This window comes from Thamnophis elegans, chromosome Z (assembly GCF_009769535.1).
Source record: "Thamnophis elegans isolate rThaEle1 chromosome Z, rThaEle1.pri, whole genome shotgun sequence".
Classification (NCBI taxonomy): Eukaryota; Metazoa; Chordata; class Lepidosauria; order Squamata; family Colubridae; genus Thamnophis; species Thamnophis elegans.
In genome coordinates this window covers 70,542,377-70,561,092 of record NC_045558.1, presented here as the reverse complement: position 1 = coordinate 70,561,092, position 18,716 = coordinate 70,542,377, and the positions used below count along the sequence as shown (strand labels likewise).

The window sequence follows — 18,716 nt, the reverse complement described above, 5'->3', positions numbered from 1 at the left end:
ATCCCCACTGTAAAACATGGCGGAGGGAGCATCATGGTTTGGGGCTGCTTTGCTGCCTCGGGGCCTGGGCGGATTGTTGTCATTGATGGGAAAATGAATTCCAGAGTTTATCAAGACATTTTGCAGGAAAACGTACGACCATCTGTCTGCCAATTGAAGCTCCGCAGGGGATGGGTGATGCAACAGGACAATGACCCAAAACATATAGGAAGTCAACACAAAAATGGCTTCAACAGCATAGAATACGCCCTTTGGAGTGGCCCAGTCAGAGTCCTGACCTCAACCCGATTGAAATGCTGTGGCATGACCTTAAGAGACCGATTCACACCAGACATCCTAAGAATATTGCTACACTGAAACAGTTTCCTGAAGAGGAGTGATCCACAATTACTCCAGATCGTTGTGCAGGTCTGATCTGCAACTACAAGAAACGTTTGGTTGAGGTTATTGCTGCCAAAGGAGGGTCAATCAGTTATTAAGAGCAAGGGTTCACATACTTTTTCCTCCCTGCACTGTGAATGTTTACATGTTATGTGCAATTAAACCATGGCAACATCTAATGTTTTTGTAGTATTATTTTCAGCAGACTGTGTTTTTCTATTGTTGTGACTTAGATGAAGTTCAGAGTACATTTTATGACCAATTCATGCAAAACTCCACATAATCCCAAGGGGTTCACATACTTTTTCTTGCAACTGTAGATCGACGGAATACAGGAGATGTAAGTACAAACAAACATTTTTCCATATGTGGTGGACATGTCCAGAAGGCAGGAAGTATCGGATCAAAATAAGGAAATGGTTAGAGCAGTGGTTCTCAATCTGTGGGTCACAACACCTTTGGGGGTCGAGTGGCCCTTTCATAGGGGTCGCCTAAGACCATCCACCTCTACTGGCATCACCCATGCTCAGGAGCATGTCCTGAAGCAGCAGGTGCATGAAGAGTGCTGGGTGGCGAAGCAGCCTCCTCCCGGCTCCGGGCGCAACCCAGACGCTGTCCCACCTGGTCTCCACACCAGGGAAAGGCCGAGGCGCTGAAGGGGGAGACAGGTTCTTCTGGGTGGTGGATCAGCCTCGGCTCCAAAGCAAGCGCGGTTGGTGGTGCCACTTCAACCCAGCCGCCTGCACAGAGGCTCAAAGGCGGCTGGAGAGCAGGAGACCAGTGGGCAGTCGGGCCACCCACTTCAGCTGGCAGGACAGGCCCTTGCCCAGGTAGGTGCATGCCAGGATTCAAGCTGCCTTGGGCCTGAATGCTGCCTTTGCTGCCCCCACAGCCGATCCTGTCCTGCGGGCTAAACTGAGCTAGGAGGCTTTTTGGCCCTCGGGAAGGGCTGGTAGGAGAGGCCAGAGGGGAGGACAGTCCCCGCCCACCCATTCCTTCCGTCCTGAGGAATTCCACTCGGGATGGAAGCACAGTTCAATGTAGCTTAAGCCTCCATTTAAAATCCCATTTAAAGGGCAACTTCTTAATCTGTGTTAAATCGATTGCTCGCACAAATTAACTGCTACGTGCTCCCACGCCTGCTTGTAACGATCCGAAAGAAAGAAAGAAAGAAAGAAAGAAAGAAAGAAAGAAAGGAAGGAAGGAAGGAAGGAAGGAAGGAAGGAAGGAAGGAAGGTAGGTAGGTAGGTAGGTAGGAATGAAAAGAAAAAAAGAGAAAGAAAAGGGAGGGAGGGAGGAATGGAAGGAAAGAAAGAAAAAGAAAGAAAGAAAGAAAGAGGGAGGGAGGAATGAAAAAAAAGAAAGAAAGAAAGAAAGAAAGAAAGAAAGAAAGAAAGAAAGAAAGAAAGAAAAAAAAAACTGGGTGGGTGGGTGGGTGGGGAACGGAATGTAAAAAAAGTAAACTTAATAAAGTGAAACTCATGTAAACCACGAACTGCTGCTGGAGGCAGGCAGGGAGGTAGTTTTATCCTGGAAAATCCCAGCCTGGCTGATCTTCTCCCAAATCAAGATTGGCAGATTAATCACAATGCTTTAATTATGTTTAATTTGTAATAAGAAAAATACATCCTGCATATTAGATATTTACATTACGATTCATAACAGTAGCAAAATTACAGTTATGAAGTAGCAACTAAAATAATTTTATGGTTGGGGGTCACCACAATATGAGGAACTGTATTAAAGAGTCGCGGCATTAGAAAGGTTGAGAACCACTGGGTTAGAGGAAATTACAACATGGACATGTTAACTATGGAATTGAAAGACAGAGGAGAAACGGAATACTATATGATTTGGGACAAATGATACAAATTTGTACCAGATTATACATAAATATTATTTAAGAGTAAATTAAAGTGAAAAGGTACTATATATGTATTTATCAATATAGATACAATTTAAAGCTAAAAGGTAAAATATAGATGTATAAATATTTATATAATATATATAAACAGTGATGTATATAATTGGAAAATAAGAATAATGAAATAACCATTATGCAATTATGAGCAAAACCGATACTGGAGCGCTGTAAAGTTTGAAAATGTGGTGTAAATAATGAAATATATGAAATTTATTTTTTTAAAAAATTCTCTCTGAAGGAAGAAAAGGACTCATGCACTTGAATTGAGAATTTTCATATATAACTCCTTCCCACTGCACATTGTAATGATTTTATACCAAATCTACTTTTAGAAATAATTTATGGCAATAATAGCTGAGTAGTAGTATTCTTTTACTAACAATGTATAATTTCAAATTAAAATATTACAAAATCATCAATAATCCTTTCTTCTAATTTTTGCACAAAGACTACTTTTTAGAAATCCAGTTCTTATTTTTTGTCCTATATCCTAATATACCTAGGCAAGCCAACTTCAGCCACTTCTACAATATAGTATTATAATTACACAACATTCCATTAACTTGTTAATTATTGCAAAATATGCTTAAGCAGCATATCAAACATTCCAAAACACCACAAATGTTAAACGTTACTGAATAAGAACTATGCTTTCTGCATTTTACTCATGTACAATAAAAACTTGTTCAAATTTTATGATGCTGAATCCAGAATTCCTATCACTAAACAAACTTGAGAAAACAAATTGTAGAGTTGTATAATTTGTGGGAAGGATAATTAGCTCCATATTATTTCTTTCTTTGGGGGAAATATGCATATATATTTAAGATAATAAATTACTCAATTGTTATGTTTTTAAAAAGTAAATAGATGTGGTCAAAAGTTATCTTTAGTATACAAGTGTGATTTAAATAACTACCTGAATGATCTTTTTAGTCAAAGCACATGAATAATTAAACGGGTCATATTCTAACATAAATCTTGTGTGTGTAGGTATGTATGTGCACGGTAAATAAGACAGTTAACATAAAAAGTTCCTTCTCTGCATATCTTTGCATATCTTGTAACTAAATGTCACAATTAAACATGTTATAAGTAATGAACCCACCCTGCAAATATATATAACTAGTTGGATACCTGTGTTCCACTATAAAACTATATGATCAGCCTTGATAAATTGGCACAGCTTGAAAATTAATGTTAATCAGCCTCTCCTCTCCCCTTCTCTCCCCTCAGGTTTACTCCACAGAATCTTCTCCTATCCCCCTTCTCTCCCTTAGGCTGACCCCATTGATCCTCTCCTCTTCCTTCTCTCCCTCAGACTTGCCCCAAAGAATCCTCTCCTATCTCCCTTCTCTCCCTTAGGCTGGCCCCATTGACCCTCTCATATTCCCTTCTCCTGTGATCGTGGAGACAGCAGCCAGACTGGGTTTACTCCATCCAGTAACCAATTGGACTGAGTCTACACTTATGATGTCATCAGGCCCTTGTGGCTCCTCTCCAGTTCAGACTCAGTCCAACCAGGACTAGCAGTGAGAATTGATCTCTCCTCCAAATTTTAGCTTTATAGCATTAATTGGTGATTTTTTACAAAACTTTTTCCTTTAAATTGGCTTTTTAAATCATTTTTTTCTTCTGACCAAATTGGAGGGAAATTCAAAACTGCTTCCAGGCTGCCTCTCTTCAGCCGTTCTGACTGACTGTGGCCATGATTTCACTCAGGATGCCTGCCTTGCAGTCGGATCGGCCAGCTCATGAGCTATGGCTCCGTAGCTGTTTCTCCAAGGCATTTCTGGACTCTGGGCACTCGAAGAGTCGCGCGACCAGCCCTTTCATGTGCAGCGGTTTCAGACAATATCAGTGGCCATTCTGTGGAGCACCCGGTCACTTTGAATGTTGGTGGCCATTTTGCAGGTCAGAAAAGCCCGCAAAGATAGCGGAGGCCATTTTGAGGCTTGGAAAAGCCTCAGAAGAAAAAAAGTCAGCCATTTTAAAAAAGGCACGAATTCTGCAGCAGCCATTACAGGTGCCCAGCGACCCAGGATCATTCCTGGTGGACCCGATCAAGAGTGCCTGGCCATCAAACGGGTGAAACCGTTGCCTACCTTTATTGTGGTGTTGATTTATGTTGGTTGAGATGACTGACCAAGCTATATCTGCAGATAGAGGATAGGAGGAGGCAGGGCAATCGGGGGCAAAGGGCAGTAGGAAGAGGCAAGAGGCTATTTCCTCAGGGGTAAATCCCAAGGTCTCTAAAGCCACTACCAGGGCAGAAGAGCGAAGGCAGAAGGCTCTTGAGAAAGAATTTCAGAGAGCCCAAAAACAACAAGTTCTAACTACCCAGCCCACCCCCCTCCTCCCGAGGGTCTCCAAGTTGTCTCCCTAGATCCACCTAGCTTGCCTCCCATGGGCCCTTGCCTTCACTGGCAGATTCAGATGGGGAATATTCTTCTTCTGAGTCCTCTTCTTCTATAGAACCTGACAACAGAGGCAATTTCTTTAATGTCCCTCTCAATAGGGAACACACCTTTGAGCAGGCTTCCCTCCCTATGGCGCATGGTTCAGGGATTCCCCAAGCCATGTACACCTCTCCTGCAGATATGGCAACCATCATTGTTGAAACCATTAAACAGGTCATGGCTGCTGGCCTACAACAGCGCCCCCAACCTGCTCCATCACATAGCCACAAGCATAAATCTTCTGCAGCTGCTCAGTAACCTGATCACTCTGCTTCTACTTCTCAGGCCTCAGTTGGTGGTGAACAAAATAATCTGCGGGATTCAGATCTGTCTGACGACGAGGCGGTCACCCCAGATGCCCCGGCCTTTGCCGGATTATTTAAAACCGAGTGTTTTAAGTCCCTACTGCTTAAGGCCATTAAAGCTGCTATCTTACTATCTTCTGCTTCAGCTTCTACTTCACAGGAAAAACCAGCAGAAATGACTACAACTGAGGGTCCCAGTACCCCATTCACCAAACCTACTGTGGAAAAAGAGGTGATCCCTGTTCCCAAGATATTCCTGAATGTGATCCAGAAACAGTGGGACTCCCCAGGCACAGGTCCACAGCCAACCAACCTCGGTAAATGTCTCTATAACATTTCACTGGAACTCAACAAATTCCTTGAGCCTCCCCCAGTGGACGCACTGGTTGCAGTACTTTCATCCCCTACTGTGGTTTCTGGAGCCCTTTTGGCAGGCATATGTCCGTACCAAATGGCGCCTGGCAGCCTCCCCCTTCAGTGGCACCCAATTATTTGGTACTCCTTTGGATCCGTACCTCACAGAATCTAAAGAGAAGCGCAAGGTCTGTTCATCCATATATAAAAAACAGGACAGTCATCCTACTCCTTACTACAGGTCGCCCTTTCGGCCGGCAGATGGGGGAACATCATTCTCCTGTCTGCAACGTCAGCCCTACACTCCCAGACAGGGATCTCACCAGGACAGATCTAACAGAAACGCACATCATTTCCCCCCTAAGAAGTCTTACCGTGGAGGAAGAAACCGCCAATTTTCACGACGAAAATGACTATCTGGACTCTCTTCTGATCGGAGGCTGCCTGGCGTTCTTTGCCCACCGCTGGGAAGAGACCACAACAGACAATTGGGTACTCAAAACTGTCAAATTTGCTGGAATTCCTCTCCATCCCCCAGGAACAGTTTGTGCCATGCCCGGTCTCTCGGTGTCCTCGCAAGAGGGCACTGATGGAACAGCCATTCAGCACCTGTTGGGCGATCTGGGCCATCCAACTGGTTCCTCCCCATCAGGAAGGGTATTTATTTTTATTCCCGCCTGTTTGTGGTACAGAAGAATTCCGGGGGATGGAGAGCAATTTTGGATCTATAATCGTTGAATCGCCATATTGTCTACTGGCAGTTCAAAATGAATTCTCTGCACCCCATCCTGCAGGGATTCAGGAAAGGCAACTTCCTCATGTTGGTAGACTTGACTGAACCTTACCTTCATATTCCCATCTTCATAGACCATCGAAAATATCTCAGTTTCTCTTATGGGGCGAGGCACTTCCAGTACTGAGCTCTTCCGTTTGGACTGCCCTCGGCCCCCAGGGTATTCACAAATATGCTGACTGTCCTAGCCACCCACATCAAGTCATCTCCAGTTCGGATTCTCTGTTACTCTTGTTGTTCAGGTCTCCGACTCAAGCAGAAAGGGATCTCGCTCTCACCATTCCTCACCCTGAGGAATCACGGGTTCGGGGTGAATCTCAAGAAGAGTCACCTCATTCCCGGCACTCGCATTCTTCACCTTGGGGTCTTGATAGACACCGTGATGGGGAGGGTGTTTCTGTCCAATGACCGCATTCTCAGTCTGAAGAAAATTGTCAGAAAGGTGCTGCGCCTACCCAAGGCGTCCCTTCTTCTTCTCTCCCAAGTCTTGGGCAAGATGGTGTCTTGCTTCGGGGTTGTCCCATGGGCCAGGTTCCACAGCAGGACCCTTCAATGGTTCATGCTTCCCCATCAAAAGGCCGACAGGAGCTGCTCCCCTCTCTGGGTTCCCCTTCCCAGTCAGGTCTTACAGTCCCTCAAATGGTGGCAATCCCCGGCAATTTTGCAAAGGACCTTGTTCAGGGATCCGGACCATCTCACACTTACGACGGACGCAAGTCTGATGGGGTGGGGGGCAAACATGCAGGACCTACTGGCTCAGGGTCAGTGGTCCTTCGAAGAAAGCTAATTGGCTAGTTTTAGACAGTTCGCTTCGCCCTCAAACAATTCCAACACAGGGCTCAGGACCACCACATATTAGTCCTAACAGACAATACCATGACCAAGGCACACATAAACAGGCAGGGGGGAACACGTTCCTGGCATCTGATGCAGGAGTCCAACCTGTTGTGATGGTGGGCGGAATCTCACCTGTCATCTCTCAGGACAGAGCATATCTCAGGGCCTCCAACGTCCAGGCAGACTGGCTGAGCCAGACCAGGATAGATCAGGCGGAGTGGAGCATCCAACGAACCTCTTCCATCAACCGACACTACGATTTGGTCTCCCAGTCCTAGACCTGTTTGCGACGGCAGACAACAATCAGGTACCCAGGTATTACTCGCGGTTCATGGATCCCATGGCAGAAAGAGTAGACACCCTCAGGTGCCATTGGCCCAAAGGTCTCCTGTACAAATTTCCGCCCCTTCCCCTCATTCAGAGAGTAATTCGGAAAATGTTGGAGCAGGAGGCAGAACTATTGCTGCTAGCGCTGGATTGGCCACGCAGACCTTGGTATGCCAATCTAGTGACTCTGTCAATCTCCACTCCATGGCACATCCAATGGTCTCTCCTGTCTCTATACCAAGGGTCAGTTTGTCATCCCGACCCCGAGTGGCTACAATTAACCACATTGCGATTGAGTGGCAAGCCTTAACAGCCGATAACATCTCCCTCAATGTCATTGCTACTATTCAGGCATCACGCAGAAGCTCTACTAACCGCATTTACGATGCCACCTGCAGGGCATTCGCACTGTGGTGTACCAACAAGACTATTGACCCACTTAAAGCATCCATTCCACAGATATTGGACTTCTTACAGAGGGGGCTTGATCAGGGTCTTATCCCTAATATGTTACGCCAACAGGTGGCGCTTTGGCTTCTGTCCTAGACGGTCTTGCCCCTGACCATCTACCTTCTCACTCCTTGATCCAGAGATTTCTCCATGGAGTATCCAACCTGCATCCTCTTGCCATCCATAGGTATCCGACTTGGGACATGCCTCGTGTCCTAGAGGCTCTGACTTCCTCGCCCTTTGAACCTATGAGATCCACTTCTTTGAAACTGTTGTCCTTTAAGATGTTGTTTTTGGTGGCTATAACATCTGCCAGTCGTATTTCTGATTTGGCTGCCCTTTCAGTCAGGCATGACTTATGCGTGTTCCATCCAGACCGAGTCGTTTTAAGACTGGACCCGACATTCATACCAAAGATGAATAGCTGCTTCCACAGAGGTCAAGAGTTAACCTTGCCTGATTTCTGCCCGTTTCCTTGTCATGAGAAGGAGCGTTAAGTGGCACACTCTTGACATACGAAGTGCCCTCAAGATCTACATCGACCACACCGCTTCGTTCTGTAACTCGGAAGCTCTCTTCGTATCTTTTCGCCGGGCCTCCTTGGGTAATAAGGCTTTGTTGTCGAGTCTGGGGCGGTGGATCAGAGCCTGTATTAAACTGTCTTATGAACGTCAGTCCTTGCAGGTTCCTCTAAACTTTACAGCTCATTCTACACGTAGTGCTATGACAACTGCTGCTTGGTCTACACAAGCCACATTGGAAGAAGTCTGCCGGGCAGCCACATGGCCATCTCCCATGGTCTTCATACATCATTATAAGTTAGACAAGTATGCATCGGCTGATGCAGCTCTTGGGCGCAGGGTGATGCAACAAGTGCTTTTGCCTTAACAGACTTTCTTTAGTATCCTCACCCTAGTGGGCAGCCCAGTCTTTTGTATGTCCCAGTCTGGCTGCTGTCTCCATGATCACAGAAGAATGGGCATTGGTTCTTACCTGATATGCTCATTCTCTGTTCAAGTGGAGACAGCAGCCAGCCCCACCCTGGGGTACATCATGCAATTCAGAACTTTTTTGTGTGGAGGAGAGAGAGAAAAAAAAACAGAGGACATGGGCTTGACACATGTATGTTTTTGCTCTCAGTCCAATTGGTTACTGGACGGAGGAAACCCAGTCTGGCTGCTGTCTCCACTTCAACAGAGAATGAACGTATCATGTAAGAACCAATGCCCATTCTCTCCCTCAGGCTTGCTCCACAGAGGCCTCTTCAATCTTATCCCTTTCTCTCCCTCAGTCTAACTCATTAGCATCAGAGCATTTTCCCTAACCCTAACCCTAATGTCCACGTTGCAATTGGAACAGAGTTCTTTTCAGGTGGGGAAGGGGAATAGAATGCCTAACTCCTTAGCATCAGAGCATTTAATAATAATATAAAAAATATTAATGATCTGATGGTCATTTTAAAAAAAATCCTTTCTTAGCGAGCATGTAGAGGCCAAGAGGAACATACATGACAAATTTCAAGTTTGTGGGCTTTACAGTTCTGGAGATTTTCTGATGCTGCATGAATGACATTTCACTTTTATTTTTTCATTTATATATATATATATAACATACACACACGCGCGCACACACACACACACACACACACACACACACACACACACACACACACCGTTTCCCTAAAAATAAGCCCTCCCCGAATAATAAGTCCTCCCAGAAAATATTGCAACACAGTAGCAGCCATGAGGTGACCACGCTCGCCACCTACTGCACCTCAAAAATAATAAGACCTCCCCAACCAAGTGCTTATTTCAGGGGTAAAAAGAAAATAAGACCCTGTCTTATTTTCAGGGAAACACGGTATATATTTTAAGAAATTAATAGATTTTCCATTTTCATGTCATATTTTTGCATAAATCTCAATTCTTATATTTTTGCAAATTTATAGTCAATCTTTAAAAATTAATAAAGTAAGTAAAGCTGAATAATAAGGAGAAATCTTTCCACTTGGATTTGTGTAATATGGACTTGTGTAAAAAAGAAGAGTGATGTTCTAATTTTCATTATTTTAGCTCCCCTTATGTATACTATGGGTATACCATACATACAATTATATGTAAGTACAAGCCACAAAAATTCCTCTCATCTTATCTGATTACAATAAAATTATTCCAAGAATTCATAATCAAACCTCAAATTTATTTATTTTAGAATCATCAACCTCCAAATCAATTTTTCATTGAACAACAGCTGAGGTGACAAATAACCATCAATTCAGATTTTGGAGAGACCAAAATAGTTCTCTGGGTCACACAATCAGAATTATACTATACCAAGAAAATCAAACCCCCAATTAAACCTCTTTCCAAGTAGACTTTCAACAGTACCTACATTTATTTTTCAATTATATTACTCCTCTTTGTTCCTTCCCAGTTCCTCCTTAAAGGGAACAATAAAATATTTTATGAAATTTAATATGCCAGCTCCATTTTCAGAATCAAAAGAATTTCCATCTTTAAATAGCAGCTGATTCATAAAACAACAATATAAATCACTTATTTTTTCCCCAATATTTTAAGAGCTGACTTTCGGCTCTAGATAATACTCAGTTTACAACCACAATTGAGACCAGAATTTATGTTGTTAAGCAAGGCAGTTGTTAAGTGAACTCAATTTTGCGATTTTTTTTTGCTAGGGTGAATAGTTTCCCCCATTGATTTTTTTGTGTTAGAGAAGTTCCTAATATGTGACCCTAATATGCTGCAAATTTTGTAAATGGATACTAGTCACAAGCACTCAAATTTTCAACACTTGACTGTAGGGGCTGCTGCATTGTGTGAGGATCTTTTGTAAGTCACTTTTTTCACTGTCAATATAACTTTGAATACATACGAAATGAATGGTTGTAAATTGAGGACTCACTATATTTGATATAGCATATCTGGTATTTGATAGAGTATCTGATATAGACTAAGATTCAGAGATCTACAAAAAATTAAAGTGCTATCTCAAGTGGTATCTTTTCTTAGAATTTTTACATGATGCAAACACTTCTAAAGAGACTGATTAATTTTGTTACATAAGTAGTATGTTTAAACTGTTTCAAATAGCTCAGTGCTGTATATTTGGGGGAGGGGGGAAGTGTCCCAGAAATTTAGTTCTAGTTCAGTAAGCAAAGGACTGCAGTCTAATTTAATGAAAGAAACAATCTTCACTATTCCTGCTTTCACAAATTCTCAAAATATTTCTACTTTTAAAAGGAACTCACGTTAATTCTATTATCCACAGGAAGATTATAACAACAAGTCAAATGTGACAAATAAACAGAATGTTCTTCGAACATCGGAAATGCCTTTTCCCCCCCGGGTTTCATAGGGCTCAACTCTTGGCATTAGCTGTGTTGGGTTGATGGAATGAACATCCCTTAAAGAAGGATGAGAACCCAGATTGCTGCCTTGGGCGTTTTCTTGATCGCCTGACATCCAACTCATCCTGTGTTTGGTTACAGCAGCTTTGTTTCAGCTTCAACATTACTACCAGATTAATCCATTTTGAAGATTTCTCTACAAAAGAAATGCCACAATTAATCATATTAGTCTATTCTTTACTAATAAAATTTGATTATGCAATATATACATCCCAAAACCAATGTGTTCTAGAAGTTTAGTCTTTGGCCTTAAATTTTCTCAGCATGGCAAAAAAAGGTTGAGGGCTCTTGATTGAAAATAAGTTGATGTAACTAATAAAGCATGATTGTTCTCTCCACATTACTCCAGAGTAAGTCAAATATTCCTAATACAACAAAGTGGGTAGGACAAATTATGCTGTTATCATCTTAAGTAAAGAGAGTTCATTTCTCTTTTCAAACTAAAGATAGAAAATATAAATATTAAAAAGTTTAATATATTTAGGTTTCCAAATAATAATTTATTCTGGTATATTTTGGAAAATGAGATGGATGGCATATAAACTTAATAACTAAATTAATTTCAAGCTGTTTTCTTATTTCTAAGGTTCAAATCCAATCCAAACTCTGATATTGGCAAGTTAAATCATTTTTTATATTTAAAAATAAACTCACTGATTTCTTTTCCAAAGCAACATAGAATTTACATAAGTGACTCACATAAGTTTATTTATTTAGCCATAGATTCATTTTCCCTATTATTAGAGATTATATTGTACAAGTAGAATTTATTGAAATTTTGAAGACATGGCTGTGCCAGCTCAATGAGTTTGGTATTTTGGGAGTGATTAATGAAGTAGATGTCACTCTGTCTCCTCCCTTGCACACTTTACACCCTCACTCTCCATCCTGGTTAATTTTATTTTAATTGAATTTTAAATTTATGATCCTTACTTATTGTTTTAATGTTTTATTATGCATTTTAATTGAATATCTTAAGCCACTTAACAAGCTGAGTGGCATATAAGTTTAATTAAAAAATGAATAAATAAAAATTTACATAACTACAAAATAAATACAGTAAAGAAAATATAAAGGGCAGAAAAGGGGGAGAGAGATTGGGGGGGGGGGAGGAAAAATATAACCAACATAAATAATTTATCACTCTTAAAATAAAACCAACTATCTCTTCATCCTATATTTCTCCGTTTCTTTAAACTATAACACGTTCCCTCCCTATTAAACAGCAAAAATCCAGTAGGGGTTATCAGAAATGACAATGTAAGTCTAAGGCAGTGACATGCAGTCAGGGGAGGCAGGGCCTCACCACTGTCATCATGAAAAGAAAATTAAAAGGAAAAAGGCTGAGGTAGTTGCTGCCAGAGTCATAGTGGATGACTCTGCTTAGTGCTTAACTGTTTAAAAAAGCCTCTAAAAAAAGTGTCCTCTGCAGGAGGAGGCGAGAGAACCACCTTGCCTCATTTAGTCTATCTTTATGATCACTCGATCCGAGTTAAGCAAGGGTTAAAAGCCAAAAAATTCCTTATGTAGATGAGGCACTTGGTTCTCTCCCCTCCTCCTGTAGGGGGCCCTTTTTTTAGAGGCTTTTTTAAACAGTTAAGCAGAGTCATCCATTGGGGACTCTGACAGCAGCTAATCCAGTCTGATCTCAGCAGCTCTTACCTTTTTCCTTTTACATTTTCATAATGGCAGTTGGGAAAGGTATGTGGGTCGGAGGGAGGGGGAGGAATTCAAAATTAATGTAATTTGTAAGTAATTGTATTATTGTAAGTAATTTGTGTGTGGTGTGTGTGTGTGTGTTTTACCCGCCTCTGCTTACACGCGGGCTAGCACCTTTTTTTTATGTTGGACATAGCGGCAGGGCTTTTAGACATAGCAGCAGGGCTTTTGGACATAGCAGCAGGCCAGGGCTTTGGGACATAGCGACAGGGCAGCAGGGCGGCTATGGTTCCATCCAGCATTGATTCTTTGAAGCTTTCCATAGGTCCTCTCTGCTTTTGAAGTCTTCCATTGGTCTAAGGAAGTTTTTCCTCGATGGCAGACACAGTGCCGGAGCGGCCAAAAGCCTCTTTCTTGACAGTGGCCAAAAGCCGCTTTCTTTCTTTTTGCCTCACCAGCCATAAACCTCACCGCACATCACTGGTCTAAGGTAATCCTCAATTTACTATCACAATTGTTAACCATGTTTATGCTGCAAAGTGAGACAGCTGTTAAGTGAATTCTGCCCCATTTTATGGTCTTTCATGCCACAGATGTTACTTGAATTATTACAGTTAAGTTAGTAACATAGTTGTTAAATGAATCTGGCTTCCCCATTGACTGTTTGTCAGAAGGTTGCAAAAGGTGATCACATTACCTTGGGACACTGCAACTATTATAAATATGAAACAGTTGTGAAGCATCCAAATTTTGATGATCAAAACATTTTATAGTTTAGTGTAGTACTTAAGGTGCTGGCTTAGGAAACTTTGGACCAATCACCCAGACCAACCTTCTTCATAGTTGTTGGGAGAAAAACAGTAGGTGGAAGAAGTATTATGTATGTTTGCTGACTTCAGTTACTTATAAAGACGGGATAAAAATTTAAAAGTAATAATCCTCAGTCAGTAGGCTTTTGATAATGAGTGATGTAATCAAAGAACTTCCTAGATGAAAACAACATCTCTACTAACATTGACAGGACAAGCTACAGAGCAAAGGGAACTTCCTTCCAGCACTGAAGATTGCCCTTTTAATGGTAAATGTTATCTAATACATATTTTTTTAAGAACAGTTTCCTTACAACTTTATTCTGACATTTTTGGATTATGTCCCTACTGATACTTTGTGGTTTTTTTAAAAAGTTGGATTTAAGTTCTTAATCTTTCACAGCATTAGATGTTTAGATGACCAGTTATAAAAAGAAAATCTTTAGTCTAACAAACAAAACCTAGGGACAGGACTGAATGAAATATATTCTTGGTTCCAATTTCCTGTTAAGAGTGTGCACATAATATATACAGAGTGTATCTTGAACATATAGTCAGAACTGCCAACTAATAAAATTAAAAGAAGTCTATTCAGCGGTTGGTTCAGTAAAAACACATCAGAGACGTCCGACAGCCGTTTTTTCACCCACTTAATAAAAGCTTTTAGCCCATCAACCACTACTGGACGGCATCCGAGACGAGCATTTTACACTTTCTCCTCCCCACTCCTGCAACTAAGCCTGATCTTTCCTCTCTGGATAGAGGTTATCCCCAGCGCACTGGGAAAAACTGGGAAATATCTGCACCGGGGGCAAAGTAGGCCCACTGGATGCCATATCTTGCTATTGCCCGACGGGTAGAAGAGACGAGGGGCTGCGGAAGAGAGTTCCGCACTCTTCAGAGTTCCTTTCGAGACCACCCATGGAGAGAGGACAGAGGCTGTCACAATTGTCCCTCCCCTTACTGATTACGTGCTGGAACGGGAAGAGAGAAAAGGCCAGCAAGAATGGCGTACGGTGGAAGCCGAGCGCCTTCACAAGGCCCCAGGGGAGAAGGTGGCTGAACAGCGGCTTTCAAACCCGGGGTGGGGGGAGCTCTTACCGGGTCGCACCCCTCTGGTTTTCTCAAGGGCGGGCCAAGCTTGCGGAGGTCATCCCACCTCAAGCAGCTGCTCACCATCCGTCGGCCCAGCAGTAATTAAGGACACGCCTGGTTGGCGGTGATAACACACCGCCCGGAGACCTTGAGGGAGGAGCCGGATGGGTAGCGGAACGACTAATTGTCAGACGGCCACTAAGGCGGTGCCAGCAAAGGGCGAGGTACTGCTGGGCGGGGCCATCCGAAAGGAAAGCGGGGGTGGGGGGAATCCGGAGGGCGAAAGTTTTTCCATTTTATTTGGCTCTTCAACTTCGGAGCCTTTTACCGTAGAGGTGGTTTGTCGCTGAAAGGCTAGTATTCTGTCTGCATGAACTAATTGTGCGAGTTTTCAGTTATGGTGAAAATTCAATGTCCATTGTAAGGGTCTGCACTACAATTTAAACGGTATCATAGAAGAATACAATACATTAAAAAAAATAAAGTGTGAGTCGGCTTTATGAAAGAAGGTCAGGAAAGCACATAGACTACCTCTACTTTCCCCCATGCTTTGTGCTGCATATGTGCACTCCGGGCCCTGGGATTTAATTGGGACTCCCTGCTAAACTTGCGCTCAAGGTATATTGGAAGATTTTTAATGGCATTTTTTTTCCTTCAGCTACCTTTTCAGACCTGAACTTCAACTTTTCCACAAATCAATTTTTGCTTCAGTTTTTTGCTTCAATTTTCCTAGACAATTCTTTAAAAAAAGATTTTATTAGTTTATAATGTAGCATACAAAAAATACAAAAGTAAATAATAGGAAAGATTGGGAAGGAAAAGGGAAAGACAAAAGTGGGGAAAGAAAAGAGGATAAAGAACAAAAAGGCATTGACTTCCAACCCACTTCAGTACAATAGAATAAGATATTAACATCAAACCTCAGCTTTTTTACTTTTACATAATTGTTTAAACTAGCCATTTCTATAACAATCTAATCGGTAAACCCAAAATCAACATTTCATTTTTCCCACCTCAAGCACAAAGTCTAAAAGCAGTTTCCAAGTAGAAATAAAAGCCTTTGTATTTTCTTTGATCAAAGCAGTCAATTTAGCCATCAGTTTTGCAGCCATTTCTCCATTGTGGGAATTGAGGTGGCCTTCCATTTCTGTGTGTAGTCTTACTGCAGTCACATGTATAATATTAAAGTTTCAAAAAAAAATTCCAAGTCTTTTTTCATTAAATCCAAAAGAAAAGTCTCTGGTTTTCTGTTTATATTCATTTTAAGAATTTTCTGTATTAAGGTATGAATTCTACTCCAAAATTCTTTGTTTTATCACACGTCTACCATAAATGATAAAAAGGCTCTTCTTTACATTTAGATTTCCAATGTTCATCTGAAGTGCCTTTATACATTCTTGACAACTTGTCTGGAGTGAAGTACTAAGGATACATCATCCTATAGAAGTTTTTTTTTTAAGTTATAGAGGTGAAACTGGAAAAATTAGAATATCGTGCAAAAGTTCATTTATTTCAGTAATGCAACTTAAAAAATGAAACTAATATATGAGATAGACTCATTACATGTAAAGCAAGATAGTTCAAGCTGTGATTTGTCATAATTGTGATGATTGTGGCTTACAGCTCATGAAAACCCCAAATCCACAATCTCAGAAAATTAGAATATTGTGAAAAGGTGCAATATTCTAGGCTCAATGTGTCCCACTCTAATCAGCTAATTAAGCCATAACACCTGCAAAGTGTTCCTGAGCCTTTAAATGGTCTCTCAATAGGCATCACAATCATGGGAAAGACTGCTCACCTGACAGTTATGCAGAAAACCATCATTGACACACTCCATAAGGAGGGAAAGCCACAAAAGGTAATTGCAAAAGAAGTTGGATGTTACCTAAGTGCTGTATCAAAGCACATTAATAGAAAGTTATATGGAAGGGAAAAGTGTGGAAGAAAAAGGTGCAAAAGCAGCAGGGATAACCGCAGCCTGGAGAGGATTGTCAAGAATAGGCCATTCAAAAGTGTTGGGGACTTTCACAAAGAGTGGACTGAGGCTGGAGTTGTAGCAGCAGATTGTGGTTAGTAATCTACTTACGAAAGAGCAGGACTTGAGACCACGAAAGTGAGAGAAACAGGTTTATTGGATGCATCGAGTTCAGCGTGTTCACACACCAACATCTGAACTCAACTGAGCTCTGCCCAGGATCCTACTTTTATGCCGTGTTCCACACGGTGCATTCGCAAGGCGTTTCCATACACGAGACAAGCATGACATTTCAAAAGGGGAAGTTCACAGACTGTTACAGCAAAGTACATAGGAGAAATATAAAAAAGAGAAGTTCCTATTTCGTCTTAAGCTGTCAGCAGCTTTCACCTCTGTTCTATCTCTCACCTACGTCTGGCTTCCTGTGGCTCCACTTTACAGGGTCTTGCCACACAGTTCAGCCCCATTTGTAATACTTATGAGGAAGTTGGGGAGAAGGTTCACTGCAGCTAAAAGTCATCTTTGGGACTCCAGGGCACTGGTTTAAAAGCCAAACTAAATGAATTTATAAGGTCCATTCTATTAAGACCACCTAACCTGGCCAGCCACTGGTGGGTTTACCTGTGCAACCCATGCTGTATCATTCCCCCCTATTGAAACTTCACCCAATCCTAAGATTACTGTGTAGTTTCATAAATGGCAGGTTCCTCTCCATTAAGCATGAGCCCAACATATTTGCTCGAGCGTTCTTCTTTTGAGCGTCCCACCAGGGCCAGGACCGTTGCAGTGGCCCATTTCTCCATCAAGAGGGGTGAAACCCTGGCAATTTCGGGAACCAGGAGTTAGAAGTGGAGGTTAAATCAAATCCTTTCCATTCCTGCCCTGGGACATGAGTGAGTTGCCTCATTTCTGTGGTGAGCTGCTTAATGACACGTCCAGTCTCATCAATGTGAAGGCAGCAATTAAACAAGTTGAACTTCCCACAGACCCTCCTTCCCTTGCTGGAGGTAATCAAGAGCCAATCGATTTTGGTACACTGCAGTACAGAGTTTGCCAGTGGCAGTGGAGAGGATATTCAAAGATTTATCAATCCTTTCCCCCAGCCAAGTCCAATACTGCCTGCAAACGCATGATCCAATTGATCATGTAAATGGGGGTGCGGTAACCCCAAGACCCATCCTCTGCCCAAGTGGCCCTCCCATATGTGCATACGATTCTCTCTGAGCTCCACATGTCGGATTTCCCGTATTCAGCCAGTTCCTTACATGAAAGTTAGAGAAGGCTGTGTCTACCTTCCTCTTCTGACGGATGGGGCCTACTGAGTCATACACCAGGACCCCTAGCACCCTGTCGTGATTGGATGGGCAACAGAAAGAACGAAAGTTTTATCTATCCAAGAACACAGTGAGGACTTTGTAGGCCAATGGGCCACGAATCCAATACATGTTCTCCGGGGCTTCCCAAGTGCCATATGGGTTTGTGGCTTTTTTCCCTTTTTTGTCCTTCTGTGGATCCTGCAGGCATTGAGTGCATTCCAATGGAGAGGGGGTAATGGCCTCCCTTGTGGCCCTGGGTTCCCTTGGGGCTCCCTTTTCCTTCCCTTGTGAGCCGCCCCTCCCATCCTCCTGAGGGGTCCATGTGGGACGGGGGTTCCTACCCTGTTGTAGGAGTGGCTCCAGAACCACCATTCCCTTTCCCTGTGTCTAGGGTGGCTATAGCTGTTCTGCTGAGGGTCTTGTCAAGTGTCCCCGCATGGCATTGATATGTTTCCAAGTAGTTGGATTGGGTATCCAGACCTCCAGGCAACTGGCTTTAGCACTAGTGTTGCACGTTACACCTATGTGCCAGTACTTACTCAGGTCTTGTGCATCCATGCTTGACAGATTTTCATCCTCTGACCACCATTGTAGAAACCACT

At 42.4% G+C, this 18,716-nt stretch overlaps 1 protein-coding gene across 1 annotated transcript in view; it reads right to left on the bottom strand.

Annotated features, from left to right (window-relative positions):
* STARD3NL (STARD3 N-terminal like) overlaps nucleotides 1-11,393 on the bottom strand; it is a 40,306-nt gene extending 28,913 nt beyond the window's left edge. The window contains 2 exon segments of the mRNA XM_032237306.1: nucleotides 11,095-11,129; nucleotides 11,132-11,393. Coding sequence (XP_032093197.1) covers nucleotides 11,095-11,129; nucleotides 11,132-11,321 — 225 coding nt within the window. The 5' untranslated portion in view covers nucleotides 11,322-11,393.
* Nucleotides 11,394-18,716: the final 7,323 nt, after the last annotated feature.